The sequence below is a fragment of the Aspergillus neoniger genome (assembly GCF_003184625.1).
Source record: "Aspergillus neoniger CBS 115656 unplaced genomic scaffold BO87scaffold_2, whole genome shotgun sequence".
Taxonomy (NCBI): Eukaryota; Fungi; Ascomycota; class Eurotiomycetes; order Eurotiales; family Aspergillaceae; genus Aspergillus; species Aspergillus neoniger.
The window spans coordinates 1,078,829-1,093,542 of record NW_020291130.1 but is presented as its reverse complement, the minus strand read 5'-3'; the positions used below and the strand labels follow the sequence as shown (position 1 = coordinate 1,093,542).

General features: G+C 49.5%; 5 protein-coding genes across 5 annotated transcripts; 2 read left to right on the top strand and 3 right to left on the bottom strand.

Moving 5' to 3' along the window:
• Window positions 1-40: 40 nt before the first annotated feature.
• On the bottom strand, window positions 41-1,262 carry BO87DRAFT_372500 (putative Phosphoserine phosphatase). The gene is made up of 4 exons (XM_025622308.1): window positions 957-1,262; window positions 601-903; window positions 396-544; window positions 41-335 (listed from the first exon to the last, which is right to left on the bottom strand). Exons 1-4 carry the CDS (start codon window positions 1,055-1,057, stop codon window positions 172-174), a joined length of 717 nt encoding a protein of 238 aa, XP_025484831.1. The 5' UTR covers window positions 1,058-1,262; the 3' UTR covers window positions 41-171.
• A 486-nt stretch (window positions 1,263-1,748) lies between these two features.
• BO87DRAFT_372498 (tRNA (adenine-N(1)-)-methyltransferase) lies at window positions 1,749-3,622 on the top strand. Its single transcript, XM_025622307.1, has 4 exons — window positions 1,749-2,023; window positions 2,114-2,260; window positions 2,329-2,399; window positions 2,486-3,622. The coding sequence occupies exons 1-4, from the start codon at window positions 1,918-1,920 to the stop codon at window positions 3,467-3,469; spliced, it is 1,308 nt and encodes a 435-aa protein (XP_025484830.1). The 5' UTR covers window positions 1,749-1,917; the 3' UTR covers window positions 3,470-3,622.
• Window positions 3,623-4,452: 830 nt separating this feature from the next.
• Window positions 4,453-6,986, bottom strand: BO87DRAFT_81200 (CCR4-Not complex 3'-5'-exoribonuclease subunit Ccr4). The gene is made up of 2 exons (XM_025629586.1): window positions 5,819-6,986; window positions 4,453-5,757 (listed from the first exon to the last, which is right to left on the bottom strand). Exons 1-2 carry the CDS (start codon window positions 6,879-6,881, stop codon window positions 4,571-4,573), a joined length of 2,250 nt encoding a protein of 749 aa, XP_025484829.1. The 5' UTR covers window positions 6,882-6,986; the 3' UTR covers window positions 4,453-4,570.
• Window positions 6,987-11,921: 4,935 nt separating this feature from the next.
• On the top strand, window positions 11,922-13,700 carry BO87DRAFT_372496 (class I SAM-dependent methyltransferase). The gene has a single exon (XM_025622306.1). It carries the CDS (start codon window positions 12,246-12,248, stop codon window positions 13,443-13,445), a length of 1,200 nt encoding a protein of 399 aa, XP_025484828.1. The 5' UTR covers window positions 11,922-12,245; the 3' UTR covers window positions 13,446-13,700.
• BO87DRAFT_382384 (electron transfer flavoprotein regulatory factor 1) lies at window positions 13,671-14,318 on the bottom strand (the record flags this gene model as incomplete). The annotated part of the gene is made up of 4 exons (XM_025624601.1): window positions 13,671-13,719; window positions 13,941-13,953; window positions 14,026-14,229; window positions 14,273-14,318. The coding sequence occupies 4 exons, from the start codon at window positions 14,316-14,318 to the stop codon at window positions 13,671-13,673; spliced, it is 312 nt and encodes a 103-aa protein (XP_025484827.1).
• Between the last annotated feature and the right edge of the window lie 396 nt (window positions 14,319-14,714).

Genomic DNA, 14,714 nt, shown 5'->3' with positions numbered 1-14,714 from the left:
TCCGTGCAAAATCCAAACAACGCGTACTGATATGCAAATCATCACTTCTATTAACTAATCCATCTAATAATCATGATATCTAAACTAGTACTATGTCCCTGGTGCGTATATACTCAAGCGATCTATATCTAACAGCATGAAAGAATGATATCTTATCTTGGCTGCACCGCATCAGTTCTTGTTGGCTCCCTCGTGGACTGCAGTCAGTCCATCCTGAGCAACCTCCTTAACTGAAACCTTTCCACCCAGGATGTCCTTGGTGGTAGCGAGAATCGACTCCCAGCTCTCAAATAGCGTGAATGGAATCTTCTCGCGCTCGCAGAATGTCACCAAATCTGAAAAAGAGTCAGTAACTAAATAATGCAAACCTTAATGTCAGATCTTGGTAAACGCACCCTTGCCCTTTTTGGCAAACAGAAGATCAGTCTCTGCAGCGGCTGACAAATCGGACACGCCATCTCCTGCGTACAACAAGGTCGGGCGCACACCGTCCGGCAGTGCGGCATAGGGCTTGATTTCCAGGGACTTGTCGTGGCCGAAGTGGCTAGCAGTATGACGTCAGTTCTGGCCCAGCGACCGGTTCCAAGAAGATTTCCTTACCTATCGTCATGGTACTTGATCTGCCAGCCACCCTCGGAGTTGATGTCCTTGCCATCACGACTCTCGACCTGGTTGGCAACGATGTAGAGGTGATCGTCCGGTTCGCCGCCCAAAAGCGTCTCGAAGAGGGCGCTGATGACTGGAATCATGCCGGAAGACAACACCACGATCGGTACGTTGTTCTCCTTGGACCATTTGTAGAATTCCACGAAGTAGGGATCCAGCTTCATGTTCTTCTTGAGGTACTCGATGCACTCGTTGTAGGGGGTTTTGATGCTATCCAACATGTCGCGAAAAGCGTCACTTCACAATAGAGATTAGTAAGGTGCCTACACATGCTGTCTGTACTCACATACCGGAAGCTCATGGTGCCCTCAAGGACAGCCTCATTGCCTTGACGGCGCTTTGCGCGCCCGTAGCCAAGGTTATCGATCTTGCGACCAAGTGTCAGTAACATGCAGGTTTAGTGGTGTGCTTGTAGGTTGTAAAGGGTAGATACCATAGCATCATTGCCTGCATCGAGTACTTAGCTAGTGGACATGTTGTGCGAACTTCGTCTGTACCTACTGTCTTCGAGGGTGATCGTTCCATCGAAATCGGTGAAGAATATGAGCTTGGGGTTCGTTTTCATGTACGGTAGCGTGGTGACAGTCATGATGAAGGCCTGGTTGCTTTGATTTCGCGGCGATAGTTCTGCAGTATCCGTGTTAGTCTCACTGTCGGTTGACATATAGGAACTGATTAAAGGGCGCGTTCTGTTGCGCATGTTTGGGTGATGCTCAAATTATACGACGGCAATAACTCTGTCCCTGAGAAATGGAACAGGGGGAACAAACCTAAATCAAGGACGGCAGAGGATGGGAATAAACCGGTCGGATATTCGGGTAACAAAAGGAAGGAGAAAGATGTGAACTTAAGAGAGAGAGAGAGAGAGAGAGAGAGAGAGAGAGAGAGCGATTCTAAGTGGAGAGAAGCAAAGAGAGAAAAGAAGAACCCCGCGGTGAGAAAGCAGAGAGACTAGACTCGATCAAGTGCAAAGGAGGGACAATCACCACCAACGATGGACCCATGCGGAGTTCCCCATAATTTCCAGCGCGACACTAAAAGCTGGAATTGTCCTCTTTTCGGTGGAGCCAGTCTTAATTTCCCTTGTCTAATGCTAGTTTTCTGACCATTCTGGGTCTAGCCGAACCGAGTATCTTCCCGGCGAGTCTCCAAATCTCAAAGTCCCGAATTTTTGATGCTCGATCTTTTCGGCGCCGATACTTTCTCGGACACTTGATTGAGGGCATCACTCCCTCCGAATCATCACACGCCATGGCTCGTCTACTGCAATCATTGCGTCGAGCCCTAGGCTTAACATCGTCCACTCCTGTCCCTCGCTATGCCCGCTCAATCGACACCAATTTCTCCGTCTTTCGGGGTATGTCACACCTTTTATTCGACTGAACGCCGTTCGCTCGTTCACAGTTTGCGCGCCATCCCACACTAACAGATTAAATCCACCACTTAGAGGGAGATAGAGTTGTGGTCCATGGCAAGTCGCCGCTACTAAGCAAACCCTTGCGGAAGGGTCATAAATCCGACACTCGTCGCGGACAATTGGAGCACGACAACATCATCGGCCGGAGGGTACGGGATCTGGTGCAGGCGCGGAAAGGTCAGTTATATTCTTCATTCCAATATTAACCTATCCGGGCGCATTCTAATAATCTCCATTGAATACAGGCCCTGAATACCGACTCTCCCTCCCTACCCTCGAAGAATATGTTGCCATGACCCCCCGTCTAGTCACGCCGGTACGAATCTAACTACACCGTCGTCAACGAGCACCACGACCACCCCCCCCCCCCCAAACCAATTCCTCATTAACGCATGCCATTAGATCTACTCAGCAGACGCCAACCTCATCGTTTCCCTCCTCGATATCCACGTCGCACCCCCAGCCGAAGGAACAGACACACCGCCCCTTGAAATCCTCGAATCCGGCACCGGCCACGGCTCCCTGACCCTACACCTAGCGCGCGCCATCCAAGGCGCCAACTCTACTCCTCCACCCCTCCCCCCAAGCTCGCAAGTCACATACCTACCCACCAAACCCGGCGAGGTTCCGACCCGCAAGTTACAGCCGCCCGCAGATGGCGCTTCAGAAACGACCGTGGACCCCGACCAGGAGAACTGGGACGCCTGGCGCTCCCAACGCAAAGCAATTATCCACAGCGTCGACGTGACGCCTAAATCCTCCGTCCACGCCGAAGGTATCGTCCGGGGTTTCCGTCGCGGTATCTACGCAGGCAATGTGGACTTCTACGCCGGGCATGTAGAGGACTGGATCGCAGAGCAGAAGAGACAACGCGCACCGACGGGCCTCCTTTCTTCGCTCAAGAAAGATGAGGTTGAGCCGTTCCTCTCCTACGCGATCCTGGATATGCCCTCCGCGCATCTACGGATTCCCCACGTCGCCTCGATCCTGAAGCGGGACGGCATCCTGGCTGTATTCATGCCGAGCGTGACGCAGATCGGCGACTGTGTGGAGCTCATTCGTCGACAGAGACTACCTTTCGTTCAGGATAAGGTTGTCGAGCTCGGAAACGGAATCAGCAGTGGTCGGCTATGGGATATCCGGCACGCGGTGAAGAAGTCTCGGGATAATGTGTCGGTGGCTTCCTCCGCCGAGGAGGGTTCCGGTTCAGAGGAGTCCGTAGAGACGGGTGCCGTTGAGACTGAATCCGCAGATGTCTCTGAAGAGAAGACACCCAAGGAGGAAGACAGTGTGCTTGTGTGTCGGCCAAAGGTTGGCGCGCGGATTGTGGGCGGTGGCTTTGTTGGAATTTGGAGAAAGATAGAGGAGGATGCGCGGAGGAGCTAAGTGAGCTGAGCTGAGCTGAGCTTCATACGATTCCCCGCTTTATATGCCTACCTACCTGCAGTATTCTTGGATACCCATTTGTACCATAACATGCATACCATAGAAGAAAGACCTACCTCATGTACTATTACTCAAAATTCATTTACAAATACGATGAAATCATACAACACACTCCATAACAAAAAGAGCATACACACATGCACTCACCGAACTACAATCTACAACCTAGATAGTAAGAGACCTAAGAGAAAAAAATAACAAAATAACTAAGAACAGGCTTATTCAAATATACTAATAGCAAACGCACTACCCCCATTCCCGATTCCCCATACTAAACAACAACAACAAATGTCAAACCAGCCACCCACTCTCTTTCTACATCAAGAAGAAAAGAATTTCAACGAACAATAAGCTGAGCACGTCAAGCGAATCCCAAACCAACGAAGCCCAAACCAACAGGCACGTACGTAGTAGAAGTAGTAGTCGCCTAAGGATACAACGAGCACATACACACACAGAGGTACAGATGAGACCGATTCGCCCGCCTAAGTGCGAAATATTGAGATGAGATGAAGAAAGGTTAAGAAAGGAGAGAGAGAGAATCCGTTCGTGAGATTCAATCTACAACAACTGGAGAAAAGCATGTTGGAAAGTGAAGAGATAAAAGTATCGTCGTTAAGAAGAAGAAGAAAAGGCATAATCAGATCCTAACACATACCAAAGCTGGGAGGAGGAACGACGTAGTAGTAGTAGAAAAGAGAGCGTGAGAGAGTGTGAGTGTGTGTTGCGTGAAATAAAGCAAAGCTGCTGCGCCGATGTGACCGACTACTTTCCAAAGATGATGCATGGATACGCAGAGTTCCATTTGAACGAGAGTCCGCTGGGCGACAGCAGTAAGCAGGAAGTAAACTCACAAGAATGGAAGGAAGAAAAGAAGAAAAGAAACAAAATGCAACAAGAGCATGATAGCGTAAGAAGGAAGAAAAAGAGTAAAAAGAGTTAACACCACAGACACGCGAAAGGCCCCCAAAGATTCCGAGATAACAAGATGAACCGGCTACACAAACACCAGTCTCGTAAGATTCAACATGCACCGTCCCTTCAATTCCGTTGCGGCCCAAAATCCGCTTCCACAACCTTTCCCTTTTTCCCTTTAACTGTAAACTCCGCAAATAATGCGACATGATCACTTGGAAAATGAAAATTGGGGAACCCGGGCACCTTCTGCAGATAATCCTTGTCCACCTCCCCAAGTAACGCCGAGACATGAAGTGTGTTGGAAGTATACCAAATATAGTCAAGAATATCCTTGAAGTCCGGAGTATAGTTCGTGAAGCTCAGCTCGCCAATCGAGTTGTACGCCGACTTCAGCTTGAACGGGTGCGTCATACCGACTCGACTAAGGTTGCCGTAGAGCCTCTTCTCCAGGTCCGGATGGGACTCCGTGAGCCGGCCGTGTGCGACCAAGTTATACGCTGCCGACCCAGGCGCCGAGTTGAAATCACCGCACATGAATAGCGGGATCTGATCACCACTGGCATACTCCATAGACGGCGCGGGTTCAGGTGGAGGAGTTTCCGATTCACCTTCTGCTTCCGAGAAGCGGAATGCAGTCTTGTCAGTACACGGTGGGAATTTCGCGTACTTCTCGGAGAGCTTAGTGATCTCCTCCATCAAAATGGCGGTCTGAATCAACTTCACGTCCTTGAAAGCAGGGTCCCAGTAGAGATGCGCGTTCACGACGATGAAGCGGGAGCCTGTCAGCCGGTTCTCCAGGAAGATGACTACCGCAATGTGATCCTTCTGCCAGAGTCTGTTGTAAATGTCATCTTGACCCTTGGCATCCGGTCGCCGCACTGCTGTTTGACCGAAGTTGATCATCTGCTTATCGAGAAGGATGAACTTGCTTCCCTTGAAGAAGGTGGCACAGCCATCGACCGACTTCGCTTCCTCCTCTTGCATACCCATAGCTCTACCTCTAGGCCAGTATACACCCTTGTAATCGTTATAAGCCAGCTGCTCCCGGAAAAATCCATTGTAACTGCCTTGGTCGATTTCCTGCAGACAGATAATGTCCGAGTCGTGAGACCTCAGCTCGCTCAGGATAAGCTCGCGTCTGAATTCCCAAGAAAGGACACGGGACGGGGTATAACCGAAGTGACTCGGGGTTGCGGAAGAGTCGCAGAGGGCGTTGTGGGAAAGGACGGTAATCTTCTCGATGGAAGTGTTGGAGGAGCTAGCGGTCTCATCCAGGATGATCCAATCTCTATCCGGGGGAGGAAGATGCACTTTTAGGAAACGAAGTTAGTATGAGGTGCATGGTGAGAGCTTTGAGTCGTGAGCACAAACCTGGCATTTCTTCCCTCAGATACCGGACTAGGGCCTTGGTTCCTTCCTTGATGATCTGAGACTTCAAAATATCATTCAGAGGGTTCCCTTCAATTCCCAACATCTCTAATCTATAAAGATAACCCATCTCGAACGGAAGCGTGCGAATGTTGTTATCAAACAGGAGGAGCTGCTTCAAGCTTGTGAGCATACCGATCTCTTCGGGGAGCTCCGAAATATCATTGCTCGACAGATCCAAGTGGGTGAGCTTCCGCAGTTGGCCAATCGCCGGAGGGAGTGTCTTCAACTTGTTGTGATTGAGGTACAATTTCTCGAGGAAAGTATAGTGAAACAAAGATGTCGCAAGCGCGCGGAGACCCTGTCCGCCGAAATCAAGAGCATGCCAGCCTTGCCGAGGAGCAGGCTTGGACTTCACCAGGCCATTGCGATCGCCGCTCCCATTCTCTTGTTGCTCAGGCTGACTGGGCGCAATCTGGATACCCTTGGTTTGCTGTGCGACGGTGCGGGCGTAATAATGCGGGGAGCTTGCCTGCCGTGACTCCGCAGCCAACTGAAGTTGCTGCTGCCAATGTTCGTTCATGGTCTCGTCAATATCTTCGTCCACATTAACATGAGCGCCATTCTGGAGGGGGCCGGGAGTGAAGTGCGGAGTGGCGGCAGCCAATGCCCCACTGGAGAAGTTGTGCTGGTGATTGATGCTATGAGAAGCTTGGTTGTGATGGGCATGGTGATGGGCCTGCTGTGCGGGGTGGGGGTGATGGCTCTGCGATTGGAACTTGGGGATCTGCATGCCAAATCGCTGGTGGGCCTGGCCGCCATTCATCATGACATGCTGCCCTTGGTGGGTTTGTGTATACATCGTGAAGGGGTTCAAGGCAGCAGCTTGGTTGATCGGAGGTGAACGTGAGGGAGAAGGAGTGTCGTGACTAAATTTTAGTCTTCCAGTGGGGGAGTTTGTCCCGTTGCGTACGAGATGACGTTGGTGAGAGTGCTGTTGCGTTTGTGTTTGGAAGAAGAACTGCCCGGCCCCAGGCTGCTGGAACCTGTAGGTACCATCTGCCATTTAACGTGGCAGACGAGACCGTAGTTCGATCGGTTGAATGTTCCTAGGGTAGGTTGAGGCTGGCAGGGTTGGGCTCGGGGAGGCGGCGGTGGCAGGAGAGAGAGGAGTCGGGGATCGGATGCGTTCTCTCCTTCTCTTCAACATGGGGTCCTGAAGCGGAACCACCCCAATCTAAGGATAGGCTGGAATCACAACCGCAGCAATTTCGCCAATGCTGGTTGCACACGGTTTCGAGATGCAGTCCTGGGGAAGGTCGAGATCGGGAAAGCGATCGAGGGTTGAACGATACGGCGGGCGTCGGGCGACCGAGACACAAGAGGACGGACGACGAAAGTCTGTTGAGAATCCTGGGAACAAAGTCAGGTTGGACTCGCAGAGACAAACTCGCTGGAGGAGAGTGAGCAATGCGCACTTGAAAATAGGTCTGAAGACTTAGCAAAGGCGCCGGCAGCTTGTTGGGATGAGACACAGTCGCCTTGACGCTGCGAAGTGGTTTGCATCGAAGGCGGGAGGTCGCCGGTGTCACGTGATGTCACATCCGGCGGGCGTGATTCGCCGCCAATGGCAAAGCCAAGACCAGCCTTGACAAGCACACCTCCAGACTTGGGTCTTCTTCCCTGAACAAGGATCTCTCCCAGCGAGCAGGGGTTGTTCTGAAGTCAATAGACAACGTCTGTACAGATTATCTATCCTTTTCTCACCAAGTGAGCATCGCTACCCTATTAACCTCCCCCAGGAGAACGGCAACCGGACAAGATCTCAGCATCGGTCCTTCACTGCCCCATATTCCCAATTATTGAGGGGACTAGGCGATCCGCGGGGGTCACTGCACAAGTAAGGAGGTCCCTCAGCAGTCAACAGCCCACACGCATTCAGAAGTATCGAAGATATGCTACATCTTGCTTTTCGCATGAAGCATATCCGACTAAGACAGCGTCTACATTTTTCTTCAAAACTACAACTGTCACTCCCATATCACCCTACAATGACTTCCACAAGCCATGGAGGGACTTGCCACACTATCTTATCTATATTAAACAGGCCATATCGCCTGTGCCAACACGCTCCCGTGACCCTATGACGGAGTCCATATCAAGACCACATTCCTTGCACTGACACCACAGTGGCTCACTCGCTCGGTTGCTTCCGATAGGCAATGCAAGAAATATTTAGGAGGGCTATATGTTACTATTATGCTATATAGCACCCCTTTATTGCTTTCGGTCACTGACCACTTGGCACTATCTAACTAATCGAGCAAGGTCCCAACTAACTCTGGACACAATTCAGCTAATTGTTGGGTGAGCGCAAAAGGGGCCCATGTTTCCAGAACGGTCTGAAGCGTTCTTCTCAATTCTTTGTAAAACAGAAACCCCTGGTAGACGAGCACACATCCCCTTGCAACCCAAAATGATGCCAAATACATGTGTCTCACGTGAAAAATACGAGGTCGTGGGATACTTAAGGTGTCTTGGTGGGTAATGATCCTCGTATAAGCCCCCAGCCAAGCAGTGTCTCAGCAACCCCAGGACGTGCTCTGAGCATTATCCATCTGGACTACCTGAAAAAAATCCAAATGTTGCCTAATTTCTGCGAATAAACACTCATCGTCGAAAAACGGGTAGATATGTGTCACTGGAAGTTAAATTCATACACAAATTGCCACTTGTACACTTTGTACCCCATATGTAGTAGCCAGTCATCAAGCCCACAGCAAACCCCCTTTCTGGGGACAAAGCAGGGTTTTCAAGTGAACTTAAATAATAATATACCGCATTCAAACTGCCACCAGCTTCGACTGTTATGCAGCAAGCCCTGTCTGTCAAAAATAATGACAAGCAGTAACCGTTAGCAAACCAAACCCCCTCCTTGCTGGAACCCCAGGTGCAGCAGGAATGCATAGAATCATGCCAGCCACACATACATACACCTGCCACATACCTGCACGCCGGACTCGTTCTCCGAGGTCAATGAATACCTATGGCATCTATTTGCGACAGATGATGAAATACTCATCCCTTGCAATGTTTCAGTTGGTTCCGAATTTCGACATGTAATGCCCTTGAGCATAATAATGATGGTAGAGACCCCCCGGCGCAGTAGATCGATCTCCGTAATAGTCTCAATCAATTAAGTAGTTATCGATCAAGAATAAGTAGAATCGTTAGTTAGTAAAATTTCGAGGATTAATCTGTCCATTCATCATTGCTTGGCCTCCGCATGCCAAGGACTGAACTCTACTTGTACACTTTTACTCGGTACTTCTACTAAGGTTGCTAAGAGCAAAGCAGCTTGGCTTGCGATCAACATTAGCTCCGGAGATCATGATGACTAGTATCTGTAGAGAGTTGGCACTGATTTGATACACATAAGTAGTAGTCTCGCCTAGTTCAATATACTAATTAGTATAATCGTGTTCGAGTTTATGTAGTCTAGTTGCACTGCTATTCTAGTCAACATCATATTGTCACCCTTCGTCATAGGATCATGTGATGGTTTCCATGTAGCAGCCAATGGTCGTCTGGATGGCATAGTTAATCAGTAGAACTGATTTGCTTACGAAGGGATCACTATGTAGTTAGGGTAAAGTAGGGTGATTGTAACATAACCAAGTCGCTGGGTAACCATGTCCAAAGTATAAGTGCAGTGTGTGAAACAGCATGCACGAGGATGAAACTGTTACACATTAGGTTTTCCGGCAGTAGTACAACAGTCTGTACGAATACTGAAGCATGTGTACAACTAAAGGCAGCAGGGAACAGACTTCAAGAGATCTAATCACATCATTCAATGCTGACAGCTGTAGGCAGGTTAAAGCCCCCCCACCAGCATTCCAAAACCAGCACTCATTATCAGAAACCTCCGACTGGCGGAATAAGAGCCGATGTTACAGATTCTGACACCTTAATAGTTGCAGATATGACAATCCATAAGCTGACAGCATCACCACAACGACATGGAAAGAAATCTGTAACAGTTCATCGACAAAAGGGGAAAGAAAAGGGGGTGACGGGGGTGACGGGGGTGGAGGAGAAGAGATTGGCGCCTAGAAAAGAAGAAAACCACCAGAAGGGCTACCGAATAAGCCCAGACAGACTTGAGCTCGGAAAGAATGCCTAACTAGTCATTTAGTAGTGGAATGGATAGTGGTTAAAAGAGCAATCTCTGACAGGGCAACAGGTGACCCGTGCAAGCACGTGTTTTTTCAGGTTGAAAAGTGGCCCCGGCATGCATAATCATCCTGGGTGGGCGGCGGAGCGTTGCGGCCGCCGTGGGCCAAAATCCAACCAACAACAATCGGATTATTATTTGTTTTCTCCATTGTAACTAAGCAGTAAGTACTAGTAGTGGTTACTCAATAGTTATCTGTCCTTGGGCTTCTGGTTGGTGGTTCATGTATGTAATTTTCCCCCTTCAAATGTTTGTCAGGTGGAAAAAGAAAGGATTATTCCAGCCAACAGATACTTGCTTGGTCGGGGCAATTGATCCTGGTAGGATGGAACCGGATCTGGCCTTCGTTAACAAATCTGTTACGATGCACTTTACCCGTTTGTTATTCTTCTTCCGAGATCCATCGGAATAGAGTAGTTAGGGTTGGTCAGGATGGAAAGTCAACAAGTGAGTGGTCGCGTCGGCAGCGCCATCGTTACTACAAATCACTGCTGGGATTCTTCAGTCCCACACGGCTACCCAAATTTGTTCGTTAATATTGTTATAATTATCAAGTCGCTAACGCCAAAACAATCATGATGTCAAGGAGTCAATCGCTAATAGCCTAAGAGAAAGCCTGAGACTAGGCTAGACGGGTCCTAGAATTTTTCCGTCTCCCTAAGGGGGAAAAAAAAAAGAAAAAGGTATAACTATTTCTTTTTTGGTTAATAATTCGATATGTTAATATCTGATTTGACTTTTCTTGATCAACAACTGCTTCCTTCTCCGCCCTTAGTCTAACGGACGGATTCCGTCAGAAAGGCAATTTTTCTGCCTTGTGTCATCAGGAGACTTGAGGTGACCCATCTAGGAAGCTCAGCAAGTCAGCAGCATCTGCCGCGGTTCTTCCAGCTCCGTGGGATGTCGGCATGTCCGGGCAGGGCTCTATGTGGGCTGGCCTGTGGATTCGGGCGTCAGAACTTGAGTGGGTGACCCGTGAACTTGGGTAAGGGATGAAGCAGGGTACTTCGCAGTGGACGTGCCCAGTTTTATCATTACTCTGGCTATCGTTATCAGTCCTTCTTTTTTGTTAGCAGCTCAATCGGCCAGAATTGGGATTGCAACAAGAACCACGGATGGTATTTCCTCCGCTGTAACCTTGATTCTTGTTTGGACCATTGACCTTATTCATTTCCAGACAAGGGGCCCAGTTTTGGGCGGTTCACAGATAGCCGAGACCACTCGAAACGGATCTGGAATACGGATTCAGTTCACCTTCACCCAGTAGCCTCTACGTATGTACGGGTTCTGATTCTGCATAAGAGAGATCAGACGGCACCAGGCGGAGCAGTGAACGCAAATAATCGAACCAATAACCCGTAGCTCGGGCTGTTGATCTTGGATGCAGCTGCAGGAGAAAGCAGCAGTCATTGGTATCAGATCAGCAGGGCTTATGCGGGCGGGTTGGTTAGTATTTGTGTTTGGTTTGAAGAGGAGCATACTGTAGTGGTGGTGGGAGCTTTTCCGCCACCACCAAACGGGCGCATTCGTTCAGCTCCATCGTCCGGAGTCTTTCGGCAGATACATTTCGTACCGAGCGCCGACTTTTGAGTAGTGAAAAAAAAAAATCCAAAATAGAAGAGTAAATAAAAGTGAACCGATTAAGTTATGTATAGTATCTACGGAGCGAATCCACCCAAAACGAGGATGTGAAATAACTCAGTTCGGGGAGGTCGCCGTCCGGAATCCCGCCAGAAGATTAGTGGCAGAAAGTAGTAAAGGCAGTCGCAGTCATAGTGGAGTGGCCCTAAGGGGGGTTCATTTAATCGAGCCGGGGCGATTTCGTTTTCGGTCACGATGTGGTTTTTGCCCCCCTCCATCGTCCTCTCCCTCTCTCCTCATTATTATTCCTCATTCCTCCTCTTCTTCTCCCCGTTCTCGCTTCCCATGGGTCGAGGCCGCCTGAAATTGTATCCGGACTGCCTCACTTTCGCTTCCCTCCTCCTCCTCCTCCTCCTCCCCGCCCCCTCCGACTAGCGTTTGTTTCACTTCGCCTCCCACGCTCTTTCCCTTCCCCATTACATTACCATGTCCATATTAATCGCGTCTCTGCCCCGTCCGTGATCGATCTGCGTCGCCATTGTCGTATGCAAGCATGCAAATCGTTGTTGCTAGCTGTACCAGATCGATGACAACCCAATCTTCGCTGCCAAAATGGATATGATGTCAAACGGGCCTGCGACTTTTGCGCCTGCCGCAACATCAGGCTCCGATCTCCATTCGACTACCAGTTCGACCGGCCCAACCCTCGCTGCGACATCTACCTCTTCTTTAACCTCCCTCAATGACTACTCCAATTTTCCCCTGATCCGCCAGGGCGATCGCACATATCTTAGAGACCCCGAAAATAACTACCCTCTCCCCTGCGATCTTCAGGAGATCCATCGTCAGACCCTGCGCTCGCTCATGCTCATGCGCGTGTTCGGGGGTCCATTCTGCAACCCCCACCTCGCCGACCGACCCCCAAAGCGGGTTCTGGAAATCGCATGTGGTTCAGGCCTCTGGTCCAGTATGAGCCATGAATATTTCACTCGACGCGGCCACCGCAACGTGTCTTTCCACGGTATCGACATCGTCTCCGTCGCCCCCGATCTGCGCAAGAAAGGTGTCCATTGGCAATTTCGAAGGCACGACCTTCGGAAGCCCCGCCTGCCTTTCCCCGACGACTATTTCGACTTTGTCTTCATCAAGGACGCAGGAATGTGTCCAGCTAGTCCGGCGCTGCAAGCGTCCGGGTTAAGCGAGCCACTGAGGGTGCTCAAATCCGGCGGAATTCTGGAAATCTGGGACTCTGACTGGGTCTTTCGATCCTTGCTTCCCAATCCCGCACCCGCTCGCAAATTGGCGTCAAGGGAACAAGAGACGGCCGATGCGACCGCGACTTACACCTTTTCTTCCGCAACTCCGTTCACACGAGTTCAGAACAAGTTTCTCCAGGACTATAACTCCTGGGTCGAAAAGGCCTTTGACCGACGCAAATTGACAGCCTTGCCGTGTGCGACAATTGGTTTGTCTTTCAACTCAGAAGTCGATGTACTAGAGAATGTTGATAGTCGCCGCATCGCTATCCCGCTAGGCGAACTACGGTGGGAACGTGAAGGTCATGGGAAGGATTCGGTCGGTGCGTCACGCAGACAGTTGACCGCAGATCAATTGTCCATCCGGCGCACGGCCCTTTTGACCGTAGTTCAGATGATTGAGGGTATGGAGCATATCCTCATGGAAGCTAGCGGTAAGACCAGAGATGAATGGGACAGGTGGTGGGCTGCCATGATTGCCGATCTGTTCCAGAAGGGAAGCCTCGCGAATGGGGAGTGCTTGGAAGTAAGCGCTTGGTGGGGACGAAAGAAATGAACCATCTTTCAGCGAAGAGGATACAAGCTCAATTGCCGGTATTCTGGCGAACGCGGGAAAGAAAAAAAAAAAAGACACGGAAAGCGTCGTGACCATTGGTCTCTCTCATATTGGTGATACCCCACTTTTTTCTCCTTTCAGTTTTCGCATATATATATTCCTTGGTGTAATATTCTTGAGAACGTGTTATTAAGGCTCCATGGTATTTTGAACGGCCGGGATCATTTAATTTTCATAGCGCTGTTTCAAGGTGCGATATCGCTTCAGATAGTACCTGGGCGCTTTTGGTCAGCATTGGTGCTGACATTGTCGAGTCTGATTTATCTCGATAATTATGAGACGATGAATATTCGGATGGACATGGTTAATAGGCAGAATTAAATATAGATGTACTAGTACTTGGACTTTCACATGCTTCACCGTTTGTAGATAAGGAATTGCACGCAGTCTGGCGCCGACGTGATTTCGGTAAGGGAGGGGCACAAGGTAACTCACAATGCTTCGATTTCTGTAGAATAGAACCAATTATCAGCTTAGTTTCAATATCCTGGCAAACAATATAAACATGTGTCAAACGTACCCTTTTTGACAAATTCCGCTCTAGCAATCCCTTTTCGGATCTGCTCCTCATTATCCAGATGCGCTTGGCTGGAAAATGCTTTATGTAACCTGTTCCGATAATATTCGTAGCCTAGGGGATAATTGCGACCAAGGAAGAGCAGCTCTACCGATGGCGTGGAATCAGCTTGCTGGCTGCGAGATATTCGACAATGGGGAGAAATGACTGGAAGATGGTAGCATGCGTGAAGTCGGGGTGATGCACATACCCTTGTATATATGTATGACCTGCGCGCGAAGTTCTGGATTCGTCATATTGAATGGGGTTGTCAGTCAATGGAATAGGGGAACCAGGACTCTCCGAAGGAGGTGGGAATGTGGAGGAGGAAGAAGGTGTTTGTCTCTCAGCTCTAGGAAGAAGTTAGCCGGAACACAACTAACTACCGGTGACGTTGCACGGGCGGAATCCTTACTGGTTGCTTCGGAGGGGTAACCGTCCAGTAAGCACTTATTATACTAGCTGTTGTATAGGCTGGTGATTTATGATGATAGGATTGGATGAACGGCTTTTTAGATAATTCTCAAGAGCGTTGAAGTGACAAAGTATCTTTCGAAACCGTGGTGCTTATTAGTATCTGATGGTTGTAATGGGTGGAGATATGTCCGGGTGTCTTGAATTGTTATAGGATTATGACGTTAGATTTGCGCAGT

What these genes read in the sequence shown, in the direction of transcription:
- BO87DRAFT_372500 (XM_025622308.1), bottom strand. Translation starts at nt 1,057, where the DNA reads ATGTTACTGACACTTGGTCGCAAGATCGATAACCTTGGCTACGGGCGC. An exon ending in GAGGGCACCATGAGCTTCCG is followed by an intron (nt 904 to 956) that starts GTATGTGAGTAC and finishes TCTATTGTGAAG; the next exon opens with TGACGCTTTTCGCGACATGT. An exon ending in ATCAAGTACCATGACGATAG is followed by an intron (nt 545 to 600) that starts GTAAGGAAATCT and finishes TCATACTGCTAG; the next exon opens with CCACTTCGGCCACGACAAGT.
- BO87DRAFT_372498 (XM_025622307.1), top strand. Translation starts at nt 1,918, where the DNA reads ATGGCTCGTCTACTGCAATCATTGCGTCGAGCCCTAGGCTTAACATCG. An exon ending in CAATTTCTCCGTCTTTCGGG is followed by an intron (nt 2,024 to 2,113) that starts GTATGTCACACC and finishes TCCACCACTTAG; the next exon opens with AGGGAGATAGAGTTGTGGTC. An exon ending in CCCCCCGTCTAGTCACGCCG is followed by an intron (nt 2,400 to 2,485) that starts GTACGAATCTAA and finishes GCATGCCATTAG; the next exon opens with ATCTACTCAGCAGACGCCAA.
- BO87DRAFT_81200 (XM_025629586.1), bottom strand. Translation starts at nt 6,881, where the DNA reads ATGGCAGATGGTACCTACAGGTTCCAGCAGCCTGGGGCCGGGCAGTTC. An exon ending in TCTGAGGGAAGAAATGCCAG is followed by an intron (nt 5,758 to 5,818) that starts GTTTGTGCTCAC and finishes GTTTCCTAAAAG; the next exon opens with TGCATCTTCCTCCCCCGGAT.
- BO87DRAFT_372496 (XM_025622306.1), top strand. Translation starts at nt 12,246, where the DNA reads ATGGATATGATGTCAAACGGGCCTGCGACTTTTGCGCCTGCCGCAACA.